Genomic DNA, 19,776 nt, shown 5'->3' with positions numbered 1-19,776 from the left:
TGGGCGTCTGAGGTCCTTATTTTAAGTGTATATTTATTTTGTTGTGAGGTAGAATAATAACCAGGACCTCAAAACTGATTTCACTTCAGTATTACTTAAGATGTCACTAAATTCAAGTTTAAAAGTTAATTACTAAAAATTAAGAAAATAATAGGTATGGTGCTTCAGGAAGTGGCAGAGATGATGATAATGGTATGGGAATAACTGATGTTTGTGTTACACCCTTGAGAAGGAGATCTTTAACTGCCATCCTAAATTCTATGTGAGTTACAGAGGAGGGTGGAAATTTCAAGCCTGCCTGGGGAAAATGTGTTGATTCACCTGTGGGGAGGAAGAAGAGCAGGATTTGGGGAGAAGTGGGAAGGTCAGGAACAATAGGATCAGAAGGCTTGAGGCGTTTTGCTGACCTCAGCCTTCCTCCTGGCGGACTTGTAGGAGTGGAGGCCCCAGGGCAGGACTTAACTGGGGCTAAGGTATCCTACAAATCCTAAAACTTTATATATATATATAATACATATATATGTATTTATATTATTTTTCTGGGATATAATCCTTGGTTTTCACCAGTTTCTCAGAGAGATCTGTGACACCACCCTCCCACCAATATACAAGGTTAAGTCAAATACCCTAGAACTATGATTTCCAAGCTTTATTGTCTATTTCACTCAGTGAAAGTTGAGCACAGCTCCATGTATGAATGCTTATATTACTTACCATGTTACTATATTAAGCATCTTAGAAAACAAACTTCAAACTGGAAATTAAAAATATATTTAAATAAGAGTTCTAAAGATTCAACTTTGGCACCTTATTTCCGAGATCACTCTGAAAATACTGAGTTGGTGTTTCTCTGTGTTTAGATCACCTCTACCATTGTTCTTAAACCTTTATTTCATAATTATGTCTGTGGAGGTTTGTTTATCCTAGTAGCTTTAGAACAAATACAGTTTTGTTATTCTTTGTTTCTTCTCTATACTTTTGTACTTAATTTTTTTTCTTTTGCTTTTTTTTTTATTATGTGCTTAATTATTAAATATCTGTTGTTTTTTTTTAACTATTTTGTGCCATGTTCTGGGAAAGCTGCAGTAAACAAGAAAGACCTGGTCATGGCCATGTTTGGAGTTGACACACTAGTGGAGGAAGTGGACAAAGAAGCAGTTAGCCTTCAGTGTGGCCGAGCCTGTGGAGCACGCAGTGGAATCACACAGAAGGGAAACCTGACCCCAACCTTGGGATTTAGAGAATAATTTGAAACAGAAAAGTGGTCTTAGTTGTGTTCTGAAGAATGAGCCAGGTAGAAAGAAGAGTGTTACAGGCAGAGGGAGTGGCACGTGTGAAGAGCACAGAGTTGTGGGGGACTGGAAAAGCTGCTGAGGTGTGGTGGACACATGACCAGAGGTGAGGCTGAGAGGGCGATGCTTGCACTGCTGTATAAGGCCGTGAGTTTGGGATTTATCTTAGGCTCATGTGCGGTGAGTTCTTGTGTCTTCAGAATTACCCATCCCCATCCTTATCTACTTAAGTTTTAAAGCAAGTCAGTAGCATTCAGAATTGTTTCAGTTCAGTTCAGTCACTCAGTCGTGTCCTACTCTTTGTGACCCCATGAACCACAGCACGCCAGGCCTCCCTGTCCATCACCAACTCCCAGAGTCCACCCAGACCCATGTCCATTGTGTCGGTGATGCCATCCAACCACCTGATCCTCTGTCGTCCCCTTCTCCTCCTACTCTCAATCTTTCCCAGCATCAGGGTCTTTTCAGATAAGTCAGCTTTTCACATCAGGTAGTCAAAGTATTGGAGTTTCAGCTTCAACATCAGTCCTTCCAATGAACACCCAGGACTGATCTCCTTTAGGATGGACCAGAATTGTTTAGATAGATGTAATCTAGGAGCACTGTAGAAGATGGATTGCAGGGGGAATTAAGACTGGAAGTATAAGTGAGTAAGTAGGGACTGGTTTCAGTAATCCACATTAGATATATTGATGGCCTAACTCGGTAGAGGGAGGAGGGATATAGATCACTGGATGAATTTGAGAGAAATTGATGAATAGGATTAGCAGGACATGGTAGAAATTAAGAATGAGCCAAGTGACCTCAATTTAGCAAGAGATTAGGTGATAGTGCTGTTTACTGCAGTAAGGAACAAGGCAGAATGAGCTGGTTTAGGGGAGATGATATATTTTCATTTGGGGGCACATCGAATCTGAAAAGTCTATGCAGTATCCAAGGTGGGGTATTGGGTAGACAATTGAAAACGGAAGTCTGAAGAGAAGGACCCATGGTGATTTGGAGGTGGTATTAGTGAAGGCCTTGGTCTTTGAACTGAATTCTGATGGCTGAATAGAAGGGCGGAAGAGTTCCAAGTACAGAGAACAGAATTTTGTGAAAGGCCTGGTACATTTGCAGAGCTGCATTAGATGGGGCTAAAGTGGATATAGGATAACAGCTTAGGGAATACTGGGAGATGAGACCGAAAGGAAGACAAAGAACAGGTCACAAAGAGCCTTTCATAGCATGCAAATAAGAATGAACGTGATTGCTCAGACTTTAAGGAACCAGAGGAAGATTTTTAAAATGGTTAGATTTTTAAGATGGCTTTAAGATTTATATTTTTTAAAAAATCACTCAGAGCAGACCACAAAATCTGTTATCACAACATATCTGAATGGTATTGGTGTCTGACAAGTAGTAGACATTCAATAAATGTTTGCTGAATGCATGAGAATAATTCTTTAAAATCTTAACTATATGCCATTTATAGATACCATGCTCAAAACTTAAAATTGCCGATAAAAAATAAAGGGATGGGCAAAATCATGCTAGAAATGAGGCTTCCCTCCAAATTAAAGAAAAGTAAAATAGAAGACAAAAAGGCTCAATTTATTAAAAAAAGAAAACACGTTTGTCTTTTGTCTTCTGAGAGGAATAACTTTCAGAAGACTTAAGTGTTTGATATAGTTCAGAGACATTTTTCTTTGTAGTTCGAACCAAGTAGATAGAAATAAACAACAATGGCCTAGGGATTTTCAGAGGATCAGTGAATGCTTCAAAGACAATTAGGCAAAAATACTTTTTATATGTGCTCTTTTTCTTGGAGTTGTTGTTTAGTTGCTAAGTCGTGTCCAAATCTTTGCGACCCCATGAACTGTAGCCCACCAGGCTCCTCTGTCCATGAAGGACTTAAATCTTTAACCTATAATTTAGAACTTCACTTTTAAAAGAGTAGCTGACCCAGAAAAGGTTAAGAACTACTGATAGAGAGCCTAAATAAGATAATCAATGGGTTTGATTTAATGATATATTTTGAACTTTTTAATCTGCAAACATGAACACATATTGTTTTTAAATAGCTTGCACAAGCTTCTAACACTAGAAGTGACTGAGTTGGAACTCTCTAACTCAGTCTTCTGCTTCTCTTATTTATTGAGTTCAAAGATTAGAAAGAAAAAGAATTGCAGTTTTACAGATGGCTTGATTATTGTCTACCTGAAGAAACATTTGAGAATCACCTAAAATTTTTCAAATGATTACTGAATAAAATATACATATATACATATGTTTTAAATGTATATAAATAAATAAAGGAAAATTGATAGCTTTCCAGATACTAGTTGGAAAATATAATTACAATAAAAGATCCTGTACACAGTAACAAAGAGGAATAGGCAGATACTCGGCAAAGAAATACGTTAAGACTGTGTGCATAAAGCAACAGAATTGCTCTCAGGTGTCTAGGGGAGACAGTAAATCTAGGGACATGGTATATTTTTGGATGGGAGAGCTCAATACAGTTAATATGTCACTTCTTCCCCAAATCAGAATCCTCCTGAGGTTTTTGTGAAAGAAAATGACATGCCATGTCTTTTATTCAAAGAAAAGATGGTCAAAGCAAATATTCTAAATGGATGATGGAAAGGTGAAGGAGTATAAACTCTCCCAGATGGGTATTTAATATACTGTGAAGTTCAAGGAATTAAAACATTAGCAAAGTATTACCACAGGAATGGGCCCCCATTGTCTGGCAAAAAGTGGCGTTCATGTCTAAACAGCATGTGCACATTCAATAGAGTGAGTCCAGCCTGCACTCTACTCAGTACTGAACCTCCCAGAGGGAGTGTAGAGTGGACAGGGTGAATCTTCTATTCTTAATCAGTCTTGACTCCTGTGTCTTCCTCATAATGTGAACATTACAGTGCTGTGAATGATTAAAGAGATGTCACAGTGTTATTTTGGATTTTCACTTTACAGGGTTACTTAGAACCTGACTCCTAAGTAAGATACCACCCCACCATGTAAAGACTATAATGTAGAATAAGAGCATTTCAGGTTGTTAAGGGTGGAACTAGACAGAAACTTTTTTTTTTTTTAAGTAATGGATTTTTATTTATTTATTTTAGTAATGGATTTTTAATAGATGCAGTTGGAACAGCTGTGGGCAAAGTGCATTAGATTCCCTTTCCTATGTATTTTGCAAACTAAATTCCTGATGGTTTAATGATTTTAGTATATTTATTTTATTTAAATGCTAGGAAAAAATATATAGGTGAACTGTTGAATTTTGGGTATAGGAATAGTCTTTCTAAGTAAACTCCAAGGATAGAATTCATAAAAGAAATTTTATGGATTCAACTGCCTAAGAAATAAAAACTTTTACATATCAAGAAACGGTAAAAGTGACAACACATACAGTCTTAAGTATTTACAGCGTATAGCAAAGAATTAGCTCCCTTAAGGTGAAACACTCTTAGACGACAATAAGAAAAAGGAAAAAACCTTAATGTATAGGTTAAGGATAAAAATAGGCAATTTACAAAAGAAGAAAGACAAATGGACCAAATTAGCAAAGATCAAATATATACTATTCATCAATGGCAAAAATGTAGTTGAATAGGCATAGTGATAAAATGCTGGCAGGATTGCAGCTTTGACAGTTCTAAAAGCATACTTAAGTGAAATAATGTATGTTTGAAGATGTTTATTCCAGAGCTGTTTATAACAAGGAAAATTGGAAATAATTTATATTTCCAAAATTGTGTATTCTTATAGTGCAGTTCCCTACAGTGGAATACCACGTAGCCCAGGGAATGGGTATTGCAGATTATAAAACATGATTTTGTTTCAGACTGAAACCAAAGTATCTGCAGATATGCTGTGCATAGAAAAGGACTTAAAATCATAAACCTGGTGTTCACAGTGGTTGTTTTGTGATAGGCAAAGGTAATTTTAAAAGTTTTTGCAAGGAGAAGCAAATTTGTCTGTGAGGGGATGAAAAGAAGATGAAGCAAACTTGAGGAGAACTTCTCTTATTTTAATTTTAACAATGGGAGAGTATGAGTTTATGCCAATTTTAGGTTGGCAATAAGCACATAAGGGGTCTATGATTTGGTGGCTCAGATGGTAAAGAGTCTGCCTGCAATGCAGAAGCCCAGGTTTGATCCCTGGGTTGGGAATGTCCCCTGGAGAAGGGAATGGCAGCCCACTCCAGTATGCTTGCCTGGAGAATTCCATGGACAGAGGAGCCTGGCGGGTTATAGTCCACGGGTCACATAGTGCTGGACACAACTGAGTGACTACACACACACATGATAGAAGTAGAAGAGATGTCCTTCTCTTTAGGGTAAATGACCTACCTCCTTCTGGACGTCATCCCCCTTCCTGCTTATTTAGGTAAGAGTCATTTATGATTATATGCATCAGTAGCATGTTCTTTAACGGGCTTCCCTTGTAGCTCAGTTGGTAAAGAATTTGCCTACAGTACGGGAGACCTGGGTTCGATCCCTGGGTTGGGAAGATCCCCTGGAGAAGGAAATGGCAACCCACTCCAGTATTCTTGCCTGGAAAATTTCATGGACACAGGAGCCTCATGGGCTGCAGTCCATGGGGTCGCGAAGAGTCAGGCACGACTGAGCAACTAACAGTTACCTACTTTAACTTAGCTCAAGAAGATACACAAAAAAGAATGGCCAAAATACAAATCCAGCTAGTGATGGAAAAGGAATACCAGACAGAACATTAGACCTGAGATGGATTGAAGTGTCGTTTATTTGTTGAGCCCTGAAGTGCTCTCTGAAGGCAATCAGGATGTGGTGTGGAAAGAGGGGCACTTCTGACTGAATCATCCTAAGGTCCAGTCTTGAGAGTGCTAATTATCAGCTGTGAGGTTTTAGATAATTTTCTTAGCTTTACTGAGACTGAATTTCCTCATCTAAAAAGGAGGGATAAAAGGGCATACTTTGGATGTTTGTCATAAAGGTTAGCAATGACATGCGCAAAGTGACCTAACACACTGGAGACACTTAGTAAAGGATGTTTATTCTTACTGTTATTAAGCCTGGTATACTTGATAAGGTATCACGGATTGCTGGTGTGATCTCTCTCCCTTTGTCTCTCTCTGTCTCTTTCCTGCATCTGTCACTGCTTTGTTGTAATCATATCTGACCATTGCAATTAGATTTCAGTTTGTGCTTTTCCACAGTACCCAGCCCCACAGGAACATCTGCAGTCTACTTGAGCCCTGTCAGTTGAGTCTGAACAGAGTATGACACTTAACTGATTTGTTTTCAAAACCAAAGTCCTAGCACTGAAGGGCTGTGTCATAGTTTATGACTGTACCATTTTTAGCACCTCGGTGAAGACCTAATGAATAGAAACCAGTATTGGAGTAAGGTTGGGAGGCTTCAGCCTCTGTTGTTACATAAGGTTCAGCCTATACAGTGTTACAATGCTTGTTACTTTAACTATGGTTACAGAATGTATCTTTCTAAACTCCATCCATAATGGTGATACTGTATTCATCAATAGCAGAGCAAGAGTCATCATGGGGAAACCAGGCATGAGCCTGTTGACAATAGGCTGTTTTGTTTTATGGAGCTGGATGTGTTAAGTGAACAACAAAGACTGATGGAATAAATTGCTAATTTCCGCATGAGAGCTAATTTTAGTCCCTGTGCCTCCCTGTGCTCTCAGAAATGAGAATGAAAAGAGATCTTGCCTGTGTTCAGGAATTTTGAATGTCCCAGGGTACTAAAGTGACCTAGATAATTAACTAGAGAAGTCGGATGACTTCACTTCTGTCCTACAAAAAGATTTTCAACCCTCAGATTAGTGTCTGTATTTTCTTAGAAGTAAGTAAACAACCACTCGTGTGGCTAACAAAATCTGAGAATCAGCTCTTCATTGATTTTTGTTTATTTTCTTCAATTAGACTAGCTTTTGCTTGATGTCTTATACTTTTTGGTGATTAGGATGTAGTTCCTTATTAATAAGTTATATGTTCTATCCCATCAAAGTAAGTACATTTTTTTAAGTAATGAGAATTGTTTATATAAACAACAACTCTGTTTGAAGGCACTAAGAAAATATTAATTACACTGCTGTTTCTCTTGCTCCAAGTGTTTCATGAAGCCATGTAATTAATGCTCAAGCTGTACAACTATCTCTTGGTGATTGCTGTCAGTGTGGGAAATACTCTGGTTTGGTCTCCGAAAGAATTGGCCCACTTTCACAGAAAACAGGTACTCTGGAACCAAGGATCTGTTTTCCTTTTTTGAAAAAGATATTTTCAAAACTATTATTATACAAACATTTATATATTATACAAACATTTCCCATTACATTAATGGGGAAATTATGGAAATATATCCTTCTTACCTACATTTATAGTGGTAATGTTGCATACATAAAAGAAAAAAGGTCAAAAAAAGTTCTTCCACCCTAGAGATCAAATTACTTTGTTTTTTCCTTTCTGAGCCCTGACTTACTAATATATGATAATTTTTGTGGCTGTGATTTTGATACAGGTATAACCAAAGGACTTTTTTTTTAAGCCCCACTTGACTTGAGCATTTTCCATATAGTTACAAAACACTGGTGATGTTGTGTAACGTATATGCAGATAATACAAAGATATGAGCATGTCCACATCCAGAGGTGGTTCTCACCCTTCCAGATTGTTTTCTGTGTGTATTCATATAGAGGGTCTTTTTGTCTTATTTTTATTTTTACAAGAATGTGATTATAATGTACACACATGCTTTTTCCCAAACTTGGGGTTTTGTTGTTGTTAGTTTAATACATTAAAGAACCCTCCTCATACAAGCCTGTGGATCAGCCCAGTCTTACTGCTTTTCATGACTGAAAAGTGTTCTCTTGTGTGGATGCATTTCTGTTGACTACTTTCAGGTTGTTCCTAAGTTTTCTGTAAAACTTGATTACATTTAACTGTTTCCCTTATTCTTGGACTTTTTTTTTTTTTTTCCCCACATTTTACCAAATTTAGGGTAAGTCACTGGCCTTAGCTAGAAAAACTGGAGTACTCTTAACTGTACTTGAAAAGAGCAAATGAGAGTTTGGATGACTAAGTTTTTCTTCCCTGTCATTTGCTTGTCAGCTAAAATAGGAATACGCATTTAAAAGATCAACTTGATTGATCAAGGTAGTCTCTTACTATTTCGTAAGTAGGAGTTTGGTTCTTTGGCTAATAAAGGGTTAACAGTGAAGGTCATTTACAACTGCTCCAGAATCTTTGTTTTTATATGATATTACTGTCTCATTGCTTATTTGACCATAGGTGTGATAAGTTAAAAAAATTCTTAAATTTAGTTGTGGGTAGGTGTGAGTTGGTGGAAACTCAACAAAAGGCCATACATTTGGCTTTTGTTTCTGTTTGACAACCTGTTATTATTTTTATAACTGTTATTATATTCTAATTCAATTACATTTGCCATGTGAACTTTGGCTTCCCTACCCTCCCTCATCTCAAGAACCTTACATAGTCCAGTAAATTCCTTTACTTAAAGTCTTATCAACTAACTCCTTTTGAGTTTTAAAAAAATTGAGATATAATTCACAAATCATAAAGTCTTCATTTTAAAGTGTACAGTTCAGTTCTTACTAGGTTCACAGGTTGTGCAAACATCACCACTGTCTAATTCCAGAACATTTTCATCACCCCCAAAAGAAACCCGGTAACACATTGAGCAGTCAGTCATTCCCCACTACTCTGTCTCCTCAACCCCTAGAAACCACTAGTCTGCTTTCTGTCTCTAAAACTTTGCCTATTTTGGATGTTTCTTATAAATCAAATCAGAGTATGTGGCTTGTGTGACTTTCCATTGACTTTTAAACATGTTTAAGTCTTCCATTAAAAAATTAATAAAGAAACCTCTTCATCAGATCTGTCACTCTGCCCCCTCTCTCCCTTGCATAACTCACCTTCTTGAAGAATTATCTATTTTTCCAGTCTATTTTTTTCATACCATACTTAATCTTTTGCACATTTCATGGTAGATTCTAAATTCCACCACTCCAAAAGCAGCTCTTGAAAAGGTGTCACATTACTAAATCCAGTTTCAGTTTTCAGTTGACTTCTGAGAAGCAGTTTTCTCTGCTGACACTCTTACCCTTCGTGGACACCTTCTTCCCTTGGTGTCATTGGCATCGCGTTACACTCTCCTGGTTTTCCTTCTTCGGCCCTCTGTTTGCTGACGTAGCTTCCTCTGTAACAATTGTGCATACAGCCATTAAAGGACTCTTCTAGACTTAATGGGAAGCTCTTTTCCTCTCACTTGGTGTTTTCTCCTTAGACACTGTCACCTGTGCTGGGGTCTCATTTGTTTGTGCAGACCAGTTTTCTGAGTTCTATACCTAGAGGTCATGTTTACTCAATATCTGCACTCGGGTGTCTCAAACACAGCTCTCAAATATGATATATTTCCTCAAAAATGGTTCTCTGCCAGAGTTACCAGATTCAGCAAAAGGTACTGTCTGTCCTGTTGAGCAAGCCAGAACCCAGGAGACACCTGTAAACACACCCTCCCTCACTTTGCGTGTCGGTCCATCCGCAAATCTTGTAAATTTTCTTTCGTAAATGTGTCTAAATTGCTGTCACTTTTCCCTGTTTTTACCACTGCTGCCATTGTCCAGCCTTTTACGGCAATAGCTCTCTAATTGGTATCTTTGCTTCCACTTGGTCCATCTTTATTCCATACTAGACCTAACTCCTTAACATAGATTATAATTATCCTGATGTGATTAATAGGTCTTTCACTTTCAGAAGAGTCCTGAATTAATTGATAAAATTATATGGTTACCATAATTATAAGGTCCTCTGTAATCCAGCTTCTCTCTTCCTCTCCAGCCTCATTTTAAACCATGCGTGCTTACGTTGCTTTCTGCATGTTAGACACAGTGGCTGTCTCTCGGTACCAGGGATGCCCCGTAAGTTCTGTCCTGCCTCAGGATCTTTGTACTTGCTCTTCTCTTTACTTAGGACCCTAAAATGCCATCCACGTTCCCTTCTCTCAGTTCTTTGCTTTGTTAAATTTTCATTCTACTTTTAGGCCTCAGGGAAGCCTTCTTTGACCTTCCCAAGGCAGTTCCACTTAATATGTATGTTTCATAGCACAGTGTACCTATACTTTTATAGTATTCATCACAGTGACAATTTTAGGTATATTTGAATGATTCTGGGAATTAATATCTACTAGACTGTCAGCTTCATGAAGGGAGAGATTGTATTTGTGTACTGCAACATCTCCAGTATTTTGCATAATGGCCAGTACATAGCTGACATATAATATCTGTTGAATAAATAAAGGAATGAAGCAATCACAACCTCTCAATTCTGACCTAAAAAAATTAAAAATTAAAAAAAAAAAATTCTGACCTGGTCTATATAACTCAGTTGAGCAAAGTAGTATTTAAAAAGAGTGAAACACTATTATACTACTTTAAAAGTGCAGAGTAGCCAAGTACCCAACTCTGTTATTCCACTTTCTACACTAGAGATTGCCACCTTTCAGCCTGTGAATTGTATGAGACTTGCAGTTATTTATTGTCCATGTAGATGTTAAGAATCAAAAATTTCATAGAAAGATACAGGTTCCGGGTTTCATTTGAAAATGTTAGAGATTTGGCAAAGGTGGGCTGGCAAACCCACTTGATAATGATTAGCTAGAACTGCCTGGTGACCGTCCCCTTTGAGATGGTGGTTTGTGCCATCGGTTTAGTGCCACTAGTGTAGCCACTGGCCTGGCTGCTCGACCACAAACTATTTGTTGCTGACCACCGAGGCGAGGGCCTGTGCCTCACGTGTGGCTCAGCAGACATGTCTTTGTACGTGACTCTCCTCGCTGTGTTGATTTACATTCTGGCACAAGGACGTACCTTGTCAAGGATTGGCATTTTGAGTAGTAGCTGGTAAATATTTGAGTTTGCAGTTCCTGATTTTCACAATTTTATTCAAAATGCCAGTGCATAATAACATTGAGAAACGTTAGTGGTTCTGTCAGTAGGTACTGCTCTTAGAGAATACTTTTCATCGTTTATTTTATAAGGTATCTAGATTATTCTTGCTTCGATAGAAAAATGCTGAAATTTTGCATTTCAGGTTGTCAGGCTTGGACATAGACATCAGAATGGGTTTATATTCCTTTTGTGTGTCTAGCAATGATTGGGCTAGATTAGTGATAGATCGGGCTGCTGTTGTAGAATAAAGAACGTGAACTTATTTGAATGTTTTTAGTATGGTGCTCTGATGTGAACTTCTTTCCATGTGTAAAAATTGACTGTCGTCACTACGTCATTGAAGGAAGTGGAGTTCAGTTCAGTTCAGTTGCTCAGTTGTGTCCGACTCTTTGCGACTCCTTGAACTGCAGCACACCAAGGCTCCCTGTCCATCACCAACTCCTGGAGTTTACCCAAACTCATGTCCATTGAGTTGGTGATGCCATCCAACCATCTCATCCTCTGTTGTCCGCTTCTCCTCCTGCCTTCAATCTTTCCCAGCATCAGGGTCTTTTCAGATGAGTCAGCTCTTCGCATCAGGTGGCCAAAGCTTCAACATCAGTCCTTCCAGTGAACACCCAGGACTGATCTCCTTTAGGATGGACTGGTTGGATCTCCTTGCAGTCCAAGGGACTCTCAGGAGTCTTCTCCAACACTACAATTCAAAAGCATCAATTCTTCTGCGCTCAGCTTTCTTTATAGTCCAACTCTCACATCCATACATGACTCCTGAAAAAACCATAGCCTTGACTAGACGGACCTTTGTTGGCAAAGTAACGTCTCTGCTTTTTAATATGCTGTCTAGGTTGGTCATAACTTTCCTTCCAAGGAGTAAGCGTCTTTTAATTTCATGGCTGGAATCACCATCTGCAGTGAGTTGGAGCCCAAAAAAATAAAGTCAGCCACTGTTTCCCCATCTATTTGCCATGAAGTGACAGGGCCGGATGCCATGACCTTAGTTTTCTGAATGTTGAGCTTTAAGCCAACTTTTTCACTCTCTTCTTTCATTTTCATCAAGAGGCTCTTTAGTTCTTCCCTTTCTGCCTCAAGGGTGGTGTCATATGCATATCTGAGGTTATTGATATTTCTCCCGGCAATCTTGATTCCAGCTTGTGCTTCTTTAAGCCCAGCATCTCTCATGATGTACTCTGCATATAAGTTAAATAAGCAGGGTGACAATATACAGCCTTGACGTACTCCTTTCCTGATTTGGAACCAGTCTGTTGTTCCATGTCAAGTTCTAACTATTGCTTCCTGACCTGCATACAGGTTTCTTAAGAGGCATGTCAGGTGGTCTGGTATTCCCATCTCTTTCAGAATTTTCCACAGTTTATTGTGATCCACACAGTCAAAGGCTGAAGTGGAGTTGGCCCATCTTTTTTAAACACTTGACTGATTTCAAAGGAGTAAAATAAGATATTCTTGTTAGAATTAAAAATTAAGTTTTTATAGATTTATTTATTTTTTTGCTACATAATTTGTCTTGTTGAACCTGCTTTTGTACTGCTTTTCATTAAGGAAGGAATACAAAGGCAGTGTTAGCCTTCTTTTTTATTTTTTAATGTGAAAATTGATTGAGGCAATTGCTGTGCTATTGAGTGAAGCAAAACTGTGTTCATGGTTGCTTGCCCGTGGATTAACTCTCTTTTATCAGCCTCCACAATTGACAAAATTAATATATATCTACCTCTGATGCCTAGGAGTAGACCTCATTAATATCCCGTTAAATAGGCTTAACATATTTTAATGAGACTTTTTACTGCTAGCATATATTTATGCAGCAAACTTCCACTCCTGCTGTTTTATGGAAACTTGTCTTTAAAAGATCATAAATCCCCACCTAATGTAAAGTCAATCACTTTTGAAGTTATTTATCCTCCTGATTTTGTTCCAGCATTTTGTTGCTGCAAAGTTACTTCTTCATCTAACACTTTTCCTGCCTCTCAAAATAGTTACATTGACACCAGTTCTTAAGTTAAATGTAAATATGTCATATGACATATTCCTCCATATCTACTCAAGAGAAATAATAACCCATCTGTGTGAAGGCTTGTATGTGGATGTTTATTAGCGGCATTGTTCATGACAGCCAAAAAATAGAAACAGTCCAAATGGCCATCAAGTGGTAAGTGGGTAAACAAAATGCCAATGTAGTTATTCATCCAGTACGTAAACTGCAATGTGGTCGTCCATACAATGGAGTATTATTTGGCCATAAAAAGAAATGAAGTACTGATACATGCTACACCATGGATAAACCTCACAAATATTGTGCAAAGTGAAAGAATCCAGGTGTAAAGACCACATGTTTCTGATTCATTTGTGTGAAATGTTCACAAAAGGCAAATCTCTGGAGACAGTTACATTAGTGGTTGCCCAGAGCTGAGGGCAGAAATGAGGAATGACTTGCAAATGGGTACAGGGTTTTTTTGAGGGTGATGGGATTGGATTGTGGTGATGGTTGCATGACTCCGTGAATACACAAGAAACGATTGTGTCTTTATAGGTAAATTTATAGTATGTAAATTACTACTCAGGAAGCCTGCTAAAATTAGTCACATTTAAAATTTAATATTTGTAATATTTATTGTATTTAAATATGTTAACCTGTTTTCATTATTAAACATCTTATACTGGTTTCTTTCCACTTTTAAGTATGATTTTCCAAGAATGCTACTATCAAATCATGTTAATTGGTGATAGTAAAAATAGCCAGCATGTAGGCATTATGCTAGTACTTTTCACAGATTATCACAGCAGCTCTACGTGTAGGTATTATTATCCCCATTTTACAGTGGAGAAAATGGCCTCATAGAGGCTAAATAACTTGTCCAAAGTTACATAACTTAAGTAAGGAGACAACTTGGCAGGAACTAGAACTGAGGTACTCTGGTCCTGTATGCTTCATGTATGAGGATGCAGTATTTTTGGAGGAAATTTATGCTGCCTCTCATATACTGTGACTGTTTCACGCCCATGTGTGTTTGCCACTGCCCTGAATGCTCCTGCATAACTATTTCTGCGTGATCTCCTAGGAAATTCAAATGGGTGTTTGGTACTGCCCGGTTGCCATAGAGCTTTTGCAACATAGCGCATCTTACTAATCAGTTTTACTTCTTTTTCTCCACCTTTCAGTCTTAATTTTAAAGACCCTGAAGCAGTCAGAGCTCTGACTTGTACTCTGCTAAGGGAAGATTTTGGACTTTCTATCGATATTCCGCTGGAGAGACTGATTCCTACAGTTCCCTTGAGACTCAACTATATTCACTGGGTAGAAGATCTTATCGGTCATCAGAACTCTGACAAAAGTACCCTCCGAAGAGGAATTGACATAGGTACATGGCTTAAAATTCTTCCTTGGCGAAGTGTTAAGTTTCATAAATTTTGCGAAGTCTTTGCAAGTTCTTTGAAAACTCCTGGGTATTTATTGTGTAAAAGAAACTGGCTACAGATATCATTGTTCTTTGTGGGTACACCTGGGCTTTTCTGCTGTCAGTCTCTCTGAGAAGGGATTGTCAACCCCAAATGGCGCAAGGGGGTAAGAGAGTCCTGTTTTCTTAGCTTTTCAGATCACTATGTTTACATCTGCATCTGTTGGGCACTATTTTTACTCTGAATTATTTGGTGTTAGCACAGAAGTCCCCATATTGGGATGTTGTGGTGATGGCCATTTAATAAAAGATCATGTGGGCCTGAATACTTTTAGAAATCTCTTAGATTCGTAGAGAGTATTTAATCCAAAATTAAAAGGAAGGAAAAAGGCTATAAGATGTTCACTTAATTGTAAACTTCTACAATGGAGAAGACTGTCCTGTTTGATTCATTTGGGGAAATAAGTAGAGAAACAGAAGGAAATGAAGCTAGGGTGTGTTTTGCAATTATAAATGTATGTCAGTCATAGCCAGTGTTTTCATTTTGATAGAGTTTAAAATTTGTTAATCTGTTGGACTTTATTAATTCTTTATAGAAAGAATGAAGAATTAAAAACTCTGTACTCTATTTCTAAATATACTTAATAGGAGACAGTTTCTAGGTGATAGTAAATGTTTGACATTTTCAGGGCTCATAGTACATGACCTTTCCAGCAGCATTTACCTACCTCTCCTTTCTCTTTTAAATGCACTCTCCTCCGTTAGCTTCCATGACACCAGACTCTGGTTTTACCTTTTCATTTTTAGTCACTCTTCTCCCCTTTTCAGGCTTCCTTTCTTGTATCTGGCTATTAAATATTGAGAATTTCTGAAGCTCAGTCTTAACGCTTTTCCTATTTGGCACTCTACCTCTAGGCAATTTTGTCCATGTCTACGACTTTATTTTCTACCTCCATGCAGATAACCTACAGATTGTTTATTCCTCCAATTCAGATTACTTTTCTTGAACTCTGGTCCAAAATATACAGGAAACTTGGATATATCAAAGACATCTCAGATTTTGCAATGTCCAAGACCAAACTCAGACTCTCCCTTCCTAATCCAGGTCCTCTTCCTTTGTTCCTTGTTTCAGCAGCTCCCTCACAGTCCACCCTGTCATCCTTGATTTTTGCTTCTCTCCATTCTCACTGACAGTGTCTGTCACCTTTTACCCTAAAATAGTTTTCCTTTTTTAAATATTCCTTAAATCATCTACTTTTCTCCATCTCAGTTGCCACCATCCCAGCCCGAGTCACCATCATGTCTCCCTGTCTACAAAATAGCTTCTCAACTACTCTGTTGCCTTTCCATTCCAGAAAGTGTGCATAAACCTGTGTCTAATTATTATGTTTACCATTTTAATGACTTTCTCTTGCTTCTCTGATAAACACCCAAAACCTTTAGTAGGTCTATTAGAATTTTCATTGTCTGATTCTTGCCCTCTAGGTCTCTCTAACCCTTGCCTTATATTCTTTTTCTTTTTTGGGGGATTTCTACAGTTGTCTTTAGTTCTTCTAATCAGACATTATGATTCTATGTACATGTTGTTCCCCCTGCCTGGACTTTCCCACCTTCACCTCATTATTTCTCATTTGTACTGTACTTGCGAACTCTTCCCCATACTTGTACTTGTCAAGACCATCCCCAAGAAAAAGAAATGCAGAAAGGCAAAATGGTTGTCTGAGGAGGCCTTACAAATAGCTGTAAAAAGAAGAGAAGAGAAAGGCAAAGGAGACAAGGAAAGATATACCCATTTGAATGCAGAGTTCCAAAGAATAGCAAGGAGAGATAAGAAAGCCTACCTCAGTGATCAGTGCAAAGAAATAGAGGAAAACAATAGAATGGGAAAGACTAGAGATCTCTTTGAGAAAATTAGTGCTACCAAGGGAACATTTCATGCAAAGATGGACACAATAAAGGACAGAAATGGTATGGACCTAACAGAAGCAGAAGATATTAAGAAGAGGTGGCAGGAATACACAGAAGAACTGTACAAAAAAGATCTTCACGACCCAGATAATCACAATGGTGTGATCGTTCACCTAGAGCCAGACATCCTGGGATGCAAAGTCAAGTGGGCCTTAGGAAGCATCACTACGAACAAAGCTAGTGGAGGTGATAGAATTCCAGTTGAGCCATTTCAAATCCTAAAAGATGATGCTGTGAAAGTGCTGCACTCAATATGCCAGCAAATTTGGAAAACTCATCAGTGGCCACTGGACTGGAAAAGGTCAGTTTTCATTCTAATCCCAAAGAAAGGCAATGCCAAAGAATGTTCAAACTATTGCACAATTGCACTTATCTCACACGCTAGCAAAGTAACGCTCAAAATTCTCCAAGCCATGCTTTAGCAGTACGTGAACCATGAACTTCCAGATGTTCAAGCTGGATTTAGAAAGGGCAGAGGAACCGGAGATCAAATTGCCAAAATCCGTTGGATCATAGAAAAAGCAAAAGAGTTCCAGAAAAAAATCTACTTCTGCTTTATTGACTATGCCAAAGCCTTCGACTGTGTGGATCACAACAAACTGTGGAAAATTCTGAAAGAGATGGGAATTCCAGACCACCTGACCTGCCTCTGAGAAATCTGTATGCATGTTAAGAAGCAACAGTTAGAACTAGACATGGAACAACAGACGGGTCCCAAATCGGGAAAGGAGTTCGTCAAGGTTGTATATTGTCACCCTGCTTATTTAACTTATATGCAGAGTACATCATGAGAAATGCTGGGCTGGAAGAAGCACAAGCTGGAATCAACATTGCCGGGAGAAATATCAATAACCTCAGATACGCAGATGACACCACCCTTGCGGCAGAAAGGGAAGAAGAACTAAAGAACCTCTTGATGAAAGTGAAAGAGGAGAGTGAAAAAGTTGGCTTAAAACTCAACATTTCAGAAAACTAAGGTCATGGCATCTGGTCCCATCACTTCATGGCAAATAGTTGGGGAAACAGTGGGCTCCAGAATCACTGCAGGTGGTGACTGCAGCCATGAAATTAAAAGACGCTTACTCCTTGGAAGGAAAGTTATGACCAACCTAGCAGCATGTTAAAAAGCAGAGAGACATTACTTTGCCAAAAAAGATCTGTCTATTCAAAGCTATGTTTTTTGCAGTAGTAATGTATGGATGTGAGAGTTGGACTATAAAGAAAGCTGAGCGCTGAAGAATTGATGCTTTTGAACTGTGGTGTTGGAGAAGACTCTCAAGAGTCCCCTGGGCTGCAAGGCAATCCAGCCAGTCAATCCTGAAGGAAATCAGTCCTGAATATTCACTGGAAGGACTGATGCTGAAGCTGAAACTCCAATACTTTGGCCACCTGATGCGAAGAACTGACTCATTAGAAAAAACCCTGATGCTGGGAAGGATTGAAGACAGGAGAAGGGGACGACAGAGGATGAGATGGTTGGATGGCATCACTGACTCAATGGACATGAGTTTGAGTAAACTCCAGGAGTTGGTGATGGACAGAGAGACCTGGCATGCTGCAGTTCATGGGGTCGCAAAGAGTCAGACACGACTGAGCGACTGAACTGAACTGTTAACTCAAGCCTTATTTTGTAAGAAAGCCTCTGACTTTCCAGCATAAGATATGATAACGTTCCTTGAATATGAACTTAAGAAAACTGTGTATTTTCCTTCATGGAATTTTTTAAAAACCACATTCACTTGTCTGATTGATTAATGTTTTTCTCTGCCACCCAATTGCAAAGTACCAAATCTGTTATTAATACTTTAACATTCAAAGTCTTAGCAAAGTTTTTGGCACACAGTGGGACCCCACTCCAGTACTCTTGCCTGGAAAATCCCATGAACAGAGGAGGCTGGTAGGCTTCAGTCCATGGGGTTGCTAACAGTCGGGCACAACACAGCGACTTCATTTTCACTTTTCACTTTCATGCGTTGGAGAAGGAAATGGCAACCCACTCCAGTGTTGTTGCCTGGAGAATCCCAGGGACGGGGCAGCCTGGTGGGCTGCCGTCTGTGGGGTCGCAGAGAGTCGGACGTGACTGAAGCGACTTAGCAGCAGGTGCCCAGTAAATGATTTGTTGAATGTTGATGGATAAATACATCGTTCTTTCGACATTCAAAATTCTGAACACATGATATGAACTAAGCACTAGGTAAAAATAATGGGGTTTAAAAAAAGTTTCTTTTATGTTCCTCGCAGGAGATTGGCTGATGGGTTATAAAAAGCTTAAAAAGCTTGAGAGCCTATTTAGTACTAATTTATTTTAATTATGCCCCAAACCCTCTAAAATAGCACTTGGGGATATAGGAGGTTAATGGATTTTAGCTCTTCACAAGGGGCACTCTCACTGAAATCACATTCATTCTAATTAGGGTTTTATATAAATTCTTCCCCCAGACTCCATTAGTTTGCTCTAATTCTATGGTTATACACTTTCCATTTTTATTTATCATTGTAGGATTATTCAGTTCAGTTCAGTTGCTCAGTCATGTCCGACTCTTCGCAACCCCATGAATTGCAGCACGCCAGGCCTCCCTGTCCTTGACCAACTCCCGGAGTTCACTCAGACTCATGTCCATCGAGTCAGTGATGCCATCCAGCCATCTCATCCTCTGTCATCCCCTTCTCCTCCTGCCCCCAATCCCTCCCAGCATCAGAGTCTTTTCTAATGAGTCAACTCTTTGCACAAGGTGGCCAAAGTACTGGAGTTTCAGCTTTAGCATCATTCCCTCCAAAGAAATCCCAGGGCTGATCTCCTTCAGAATGGACTTGTTGGGTCTCCTTGCAGTCCAAGGGACTCTCAAGAGTCTTCTCCAACACCACAGTTCAAAGGCATCAATTCTTCGGTGCTCAGCCTTCTTCACAGTCCAACTCTCACATCCATACGTGACCTATTTAAAAATATCATTCAGCTTTCTGAGGGGATTAGAATGTAGAATGCAAATCTTCTGGTCTTAAGAATTGAGAAACTTGATTTTTTTGGCAGAGGGCAGGTCTTTCACCTTTGTTTATTACCCTGATGGCACCTTATCTTTGGACAGCTGAAGGGAGATGTCGTTTTTCTTTTCGCTTTTAAATGAAGTTGAAGTACGAAGAAAGGGAGCCGA

General features: G+C 38.9%; 1 protein-coding gene across 2 annotated transcripts in view; it reads left to right on the top strand.

The window, feature by feature from the left end:
• The window catches only part of METTL16 (methyltransferase 16, RNA N6-adenosine), a 69,154-nt gene that overhangs the window by 6,353 nt on the left and 43,025 nt on the right, over positions 1-19,776 (top strand). For both annotated transcript variants that reach the window (XM_061390662.1, XM_061390661.1), the window contains exon 3: positions 14,424-14,623. In XM_061390662.1, coding sequence (XP_061246646.1) covers positions 14,424-14,623 — 200 coding nt within the window. The remainder of the gene's footprint in view (positions 1-14,423; positions 14,624-19,776) is intronic.

Source organism: Bos javanicus, chromosome 19 (genome assembly GCF_032452875.1).
Source record: "Bos javanicus breed banteng chromosome 19, ARS-OSU_banteng_1.0, whole genome shotgun sequence".
NCBI classification, from domain to species: Eukaryota; Metazoa; Chordata; class Mammalia; order Artiodactyla; family Bovidae; genus Bos; species Bos javanicus.
This window is presented reverse-complemented; position numbering and strand designations above follow the sequence as displayed.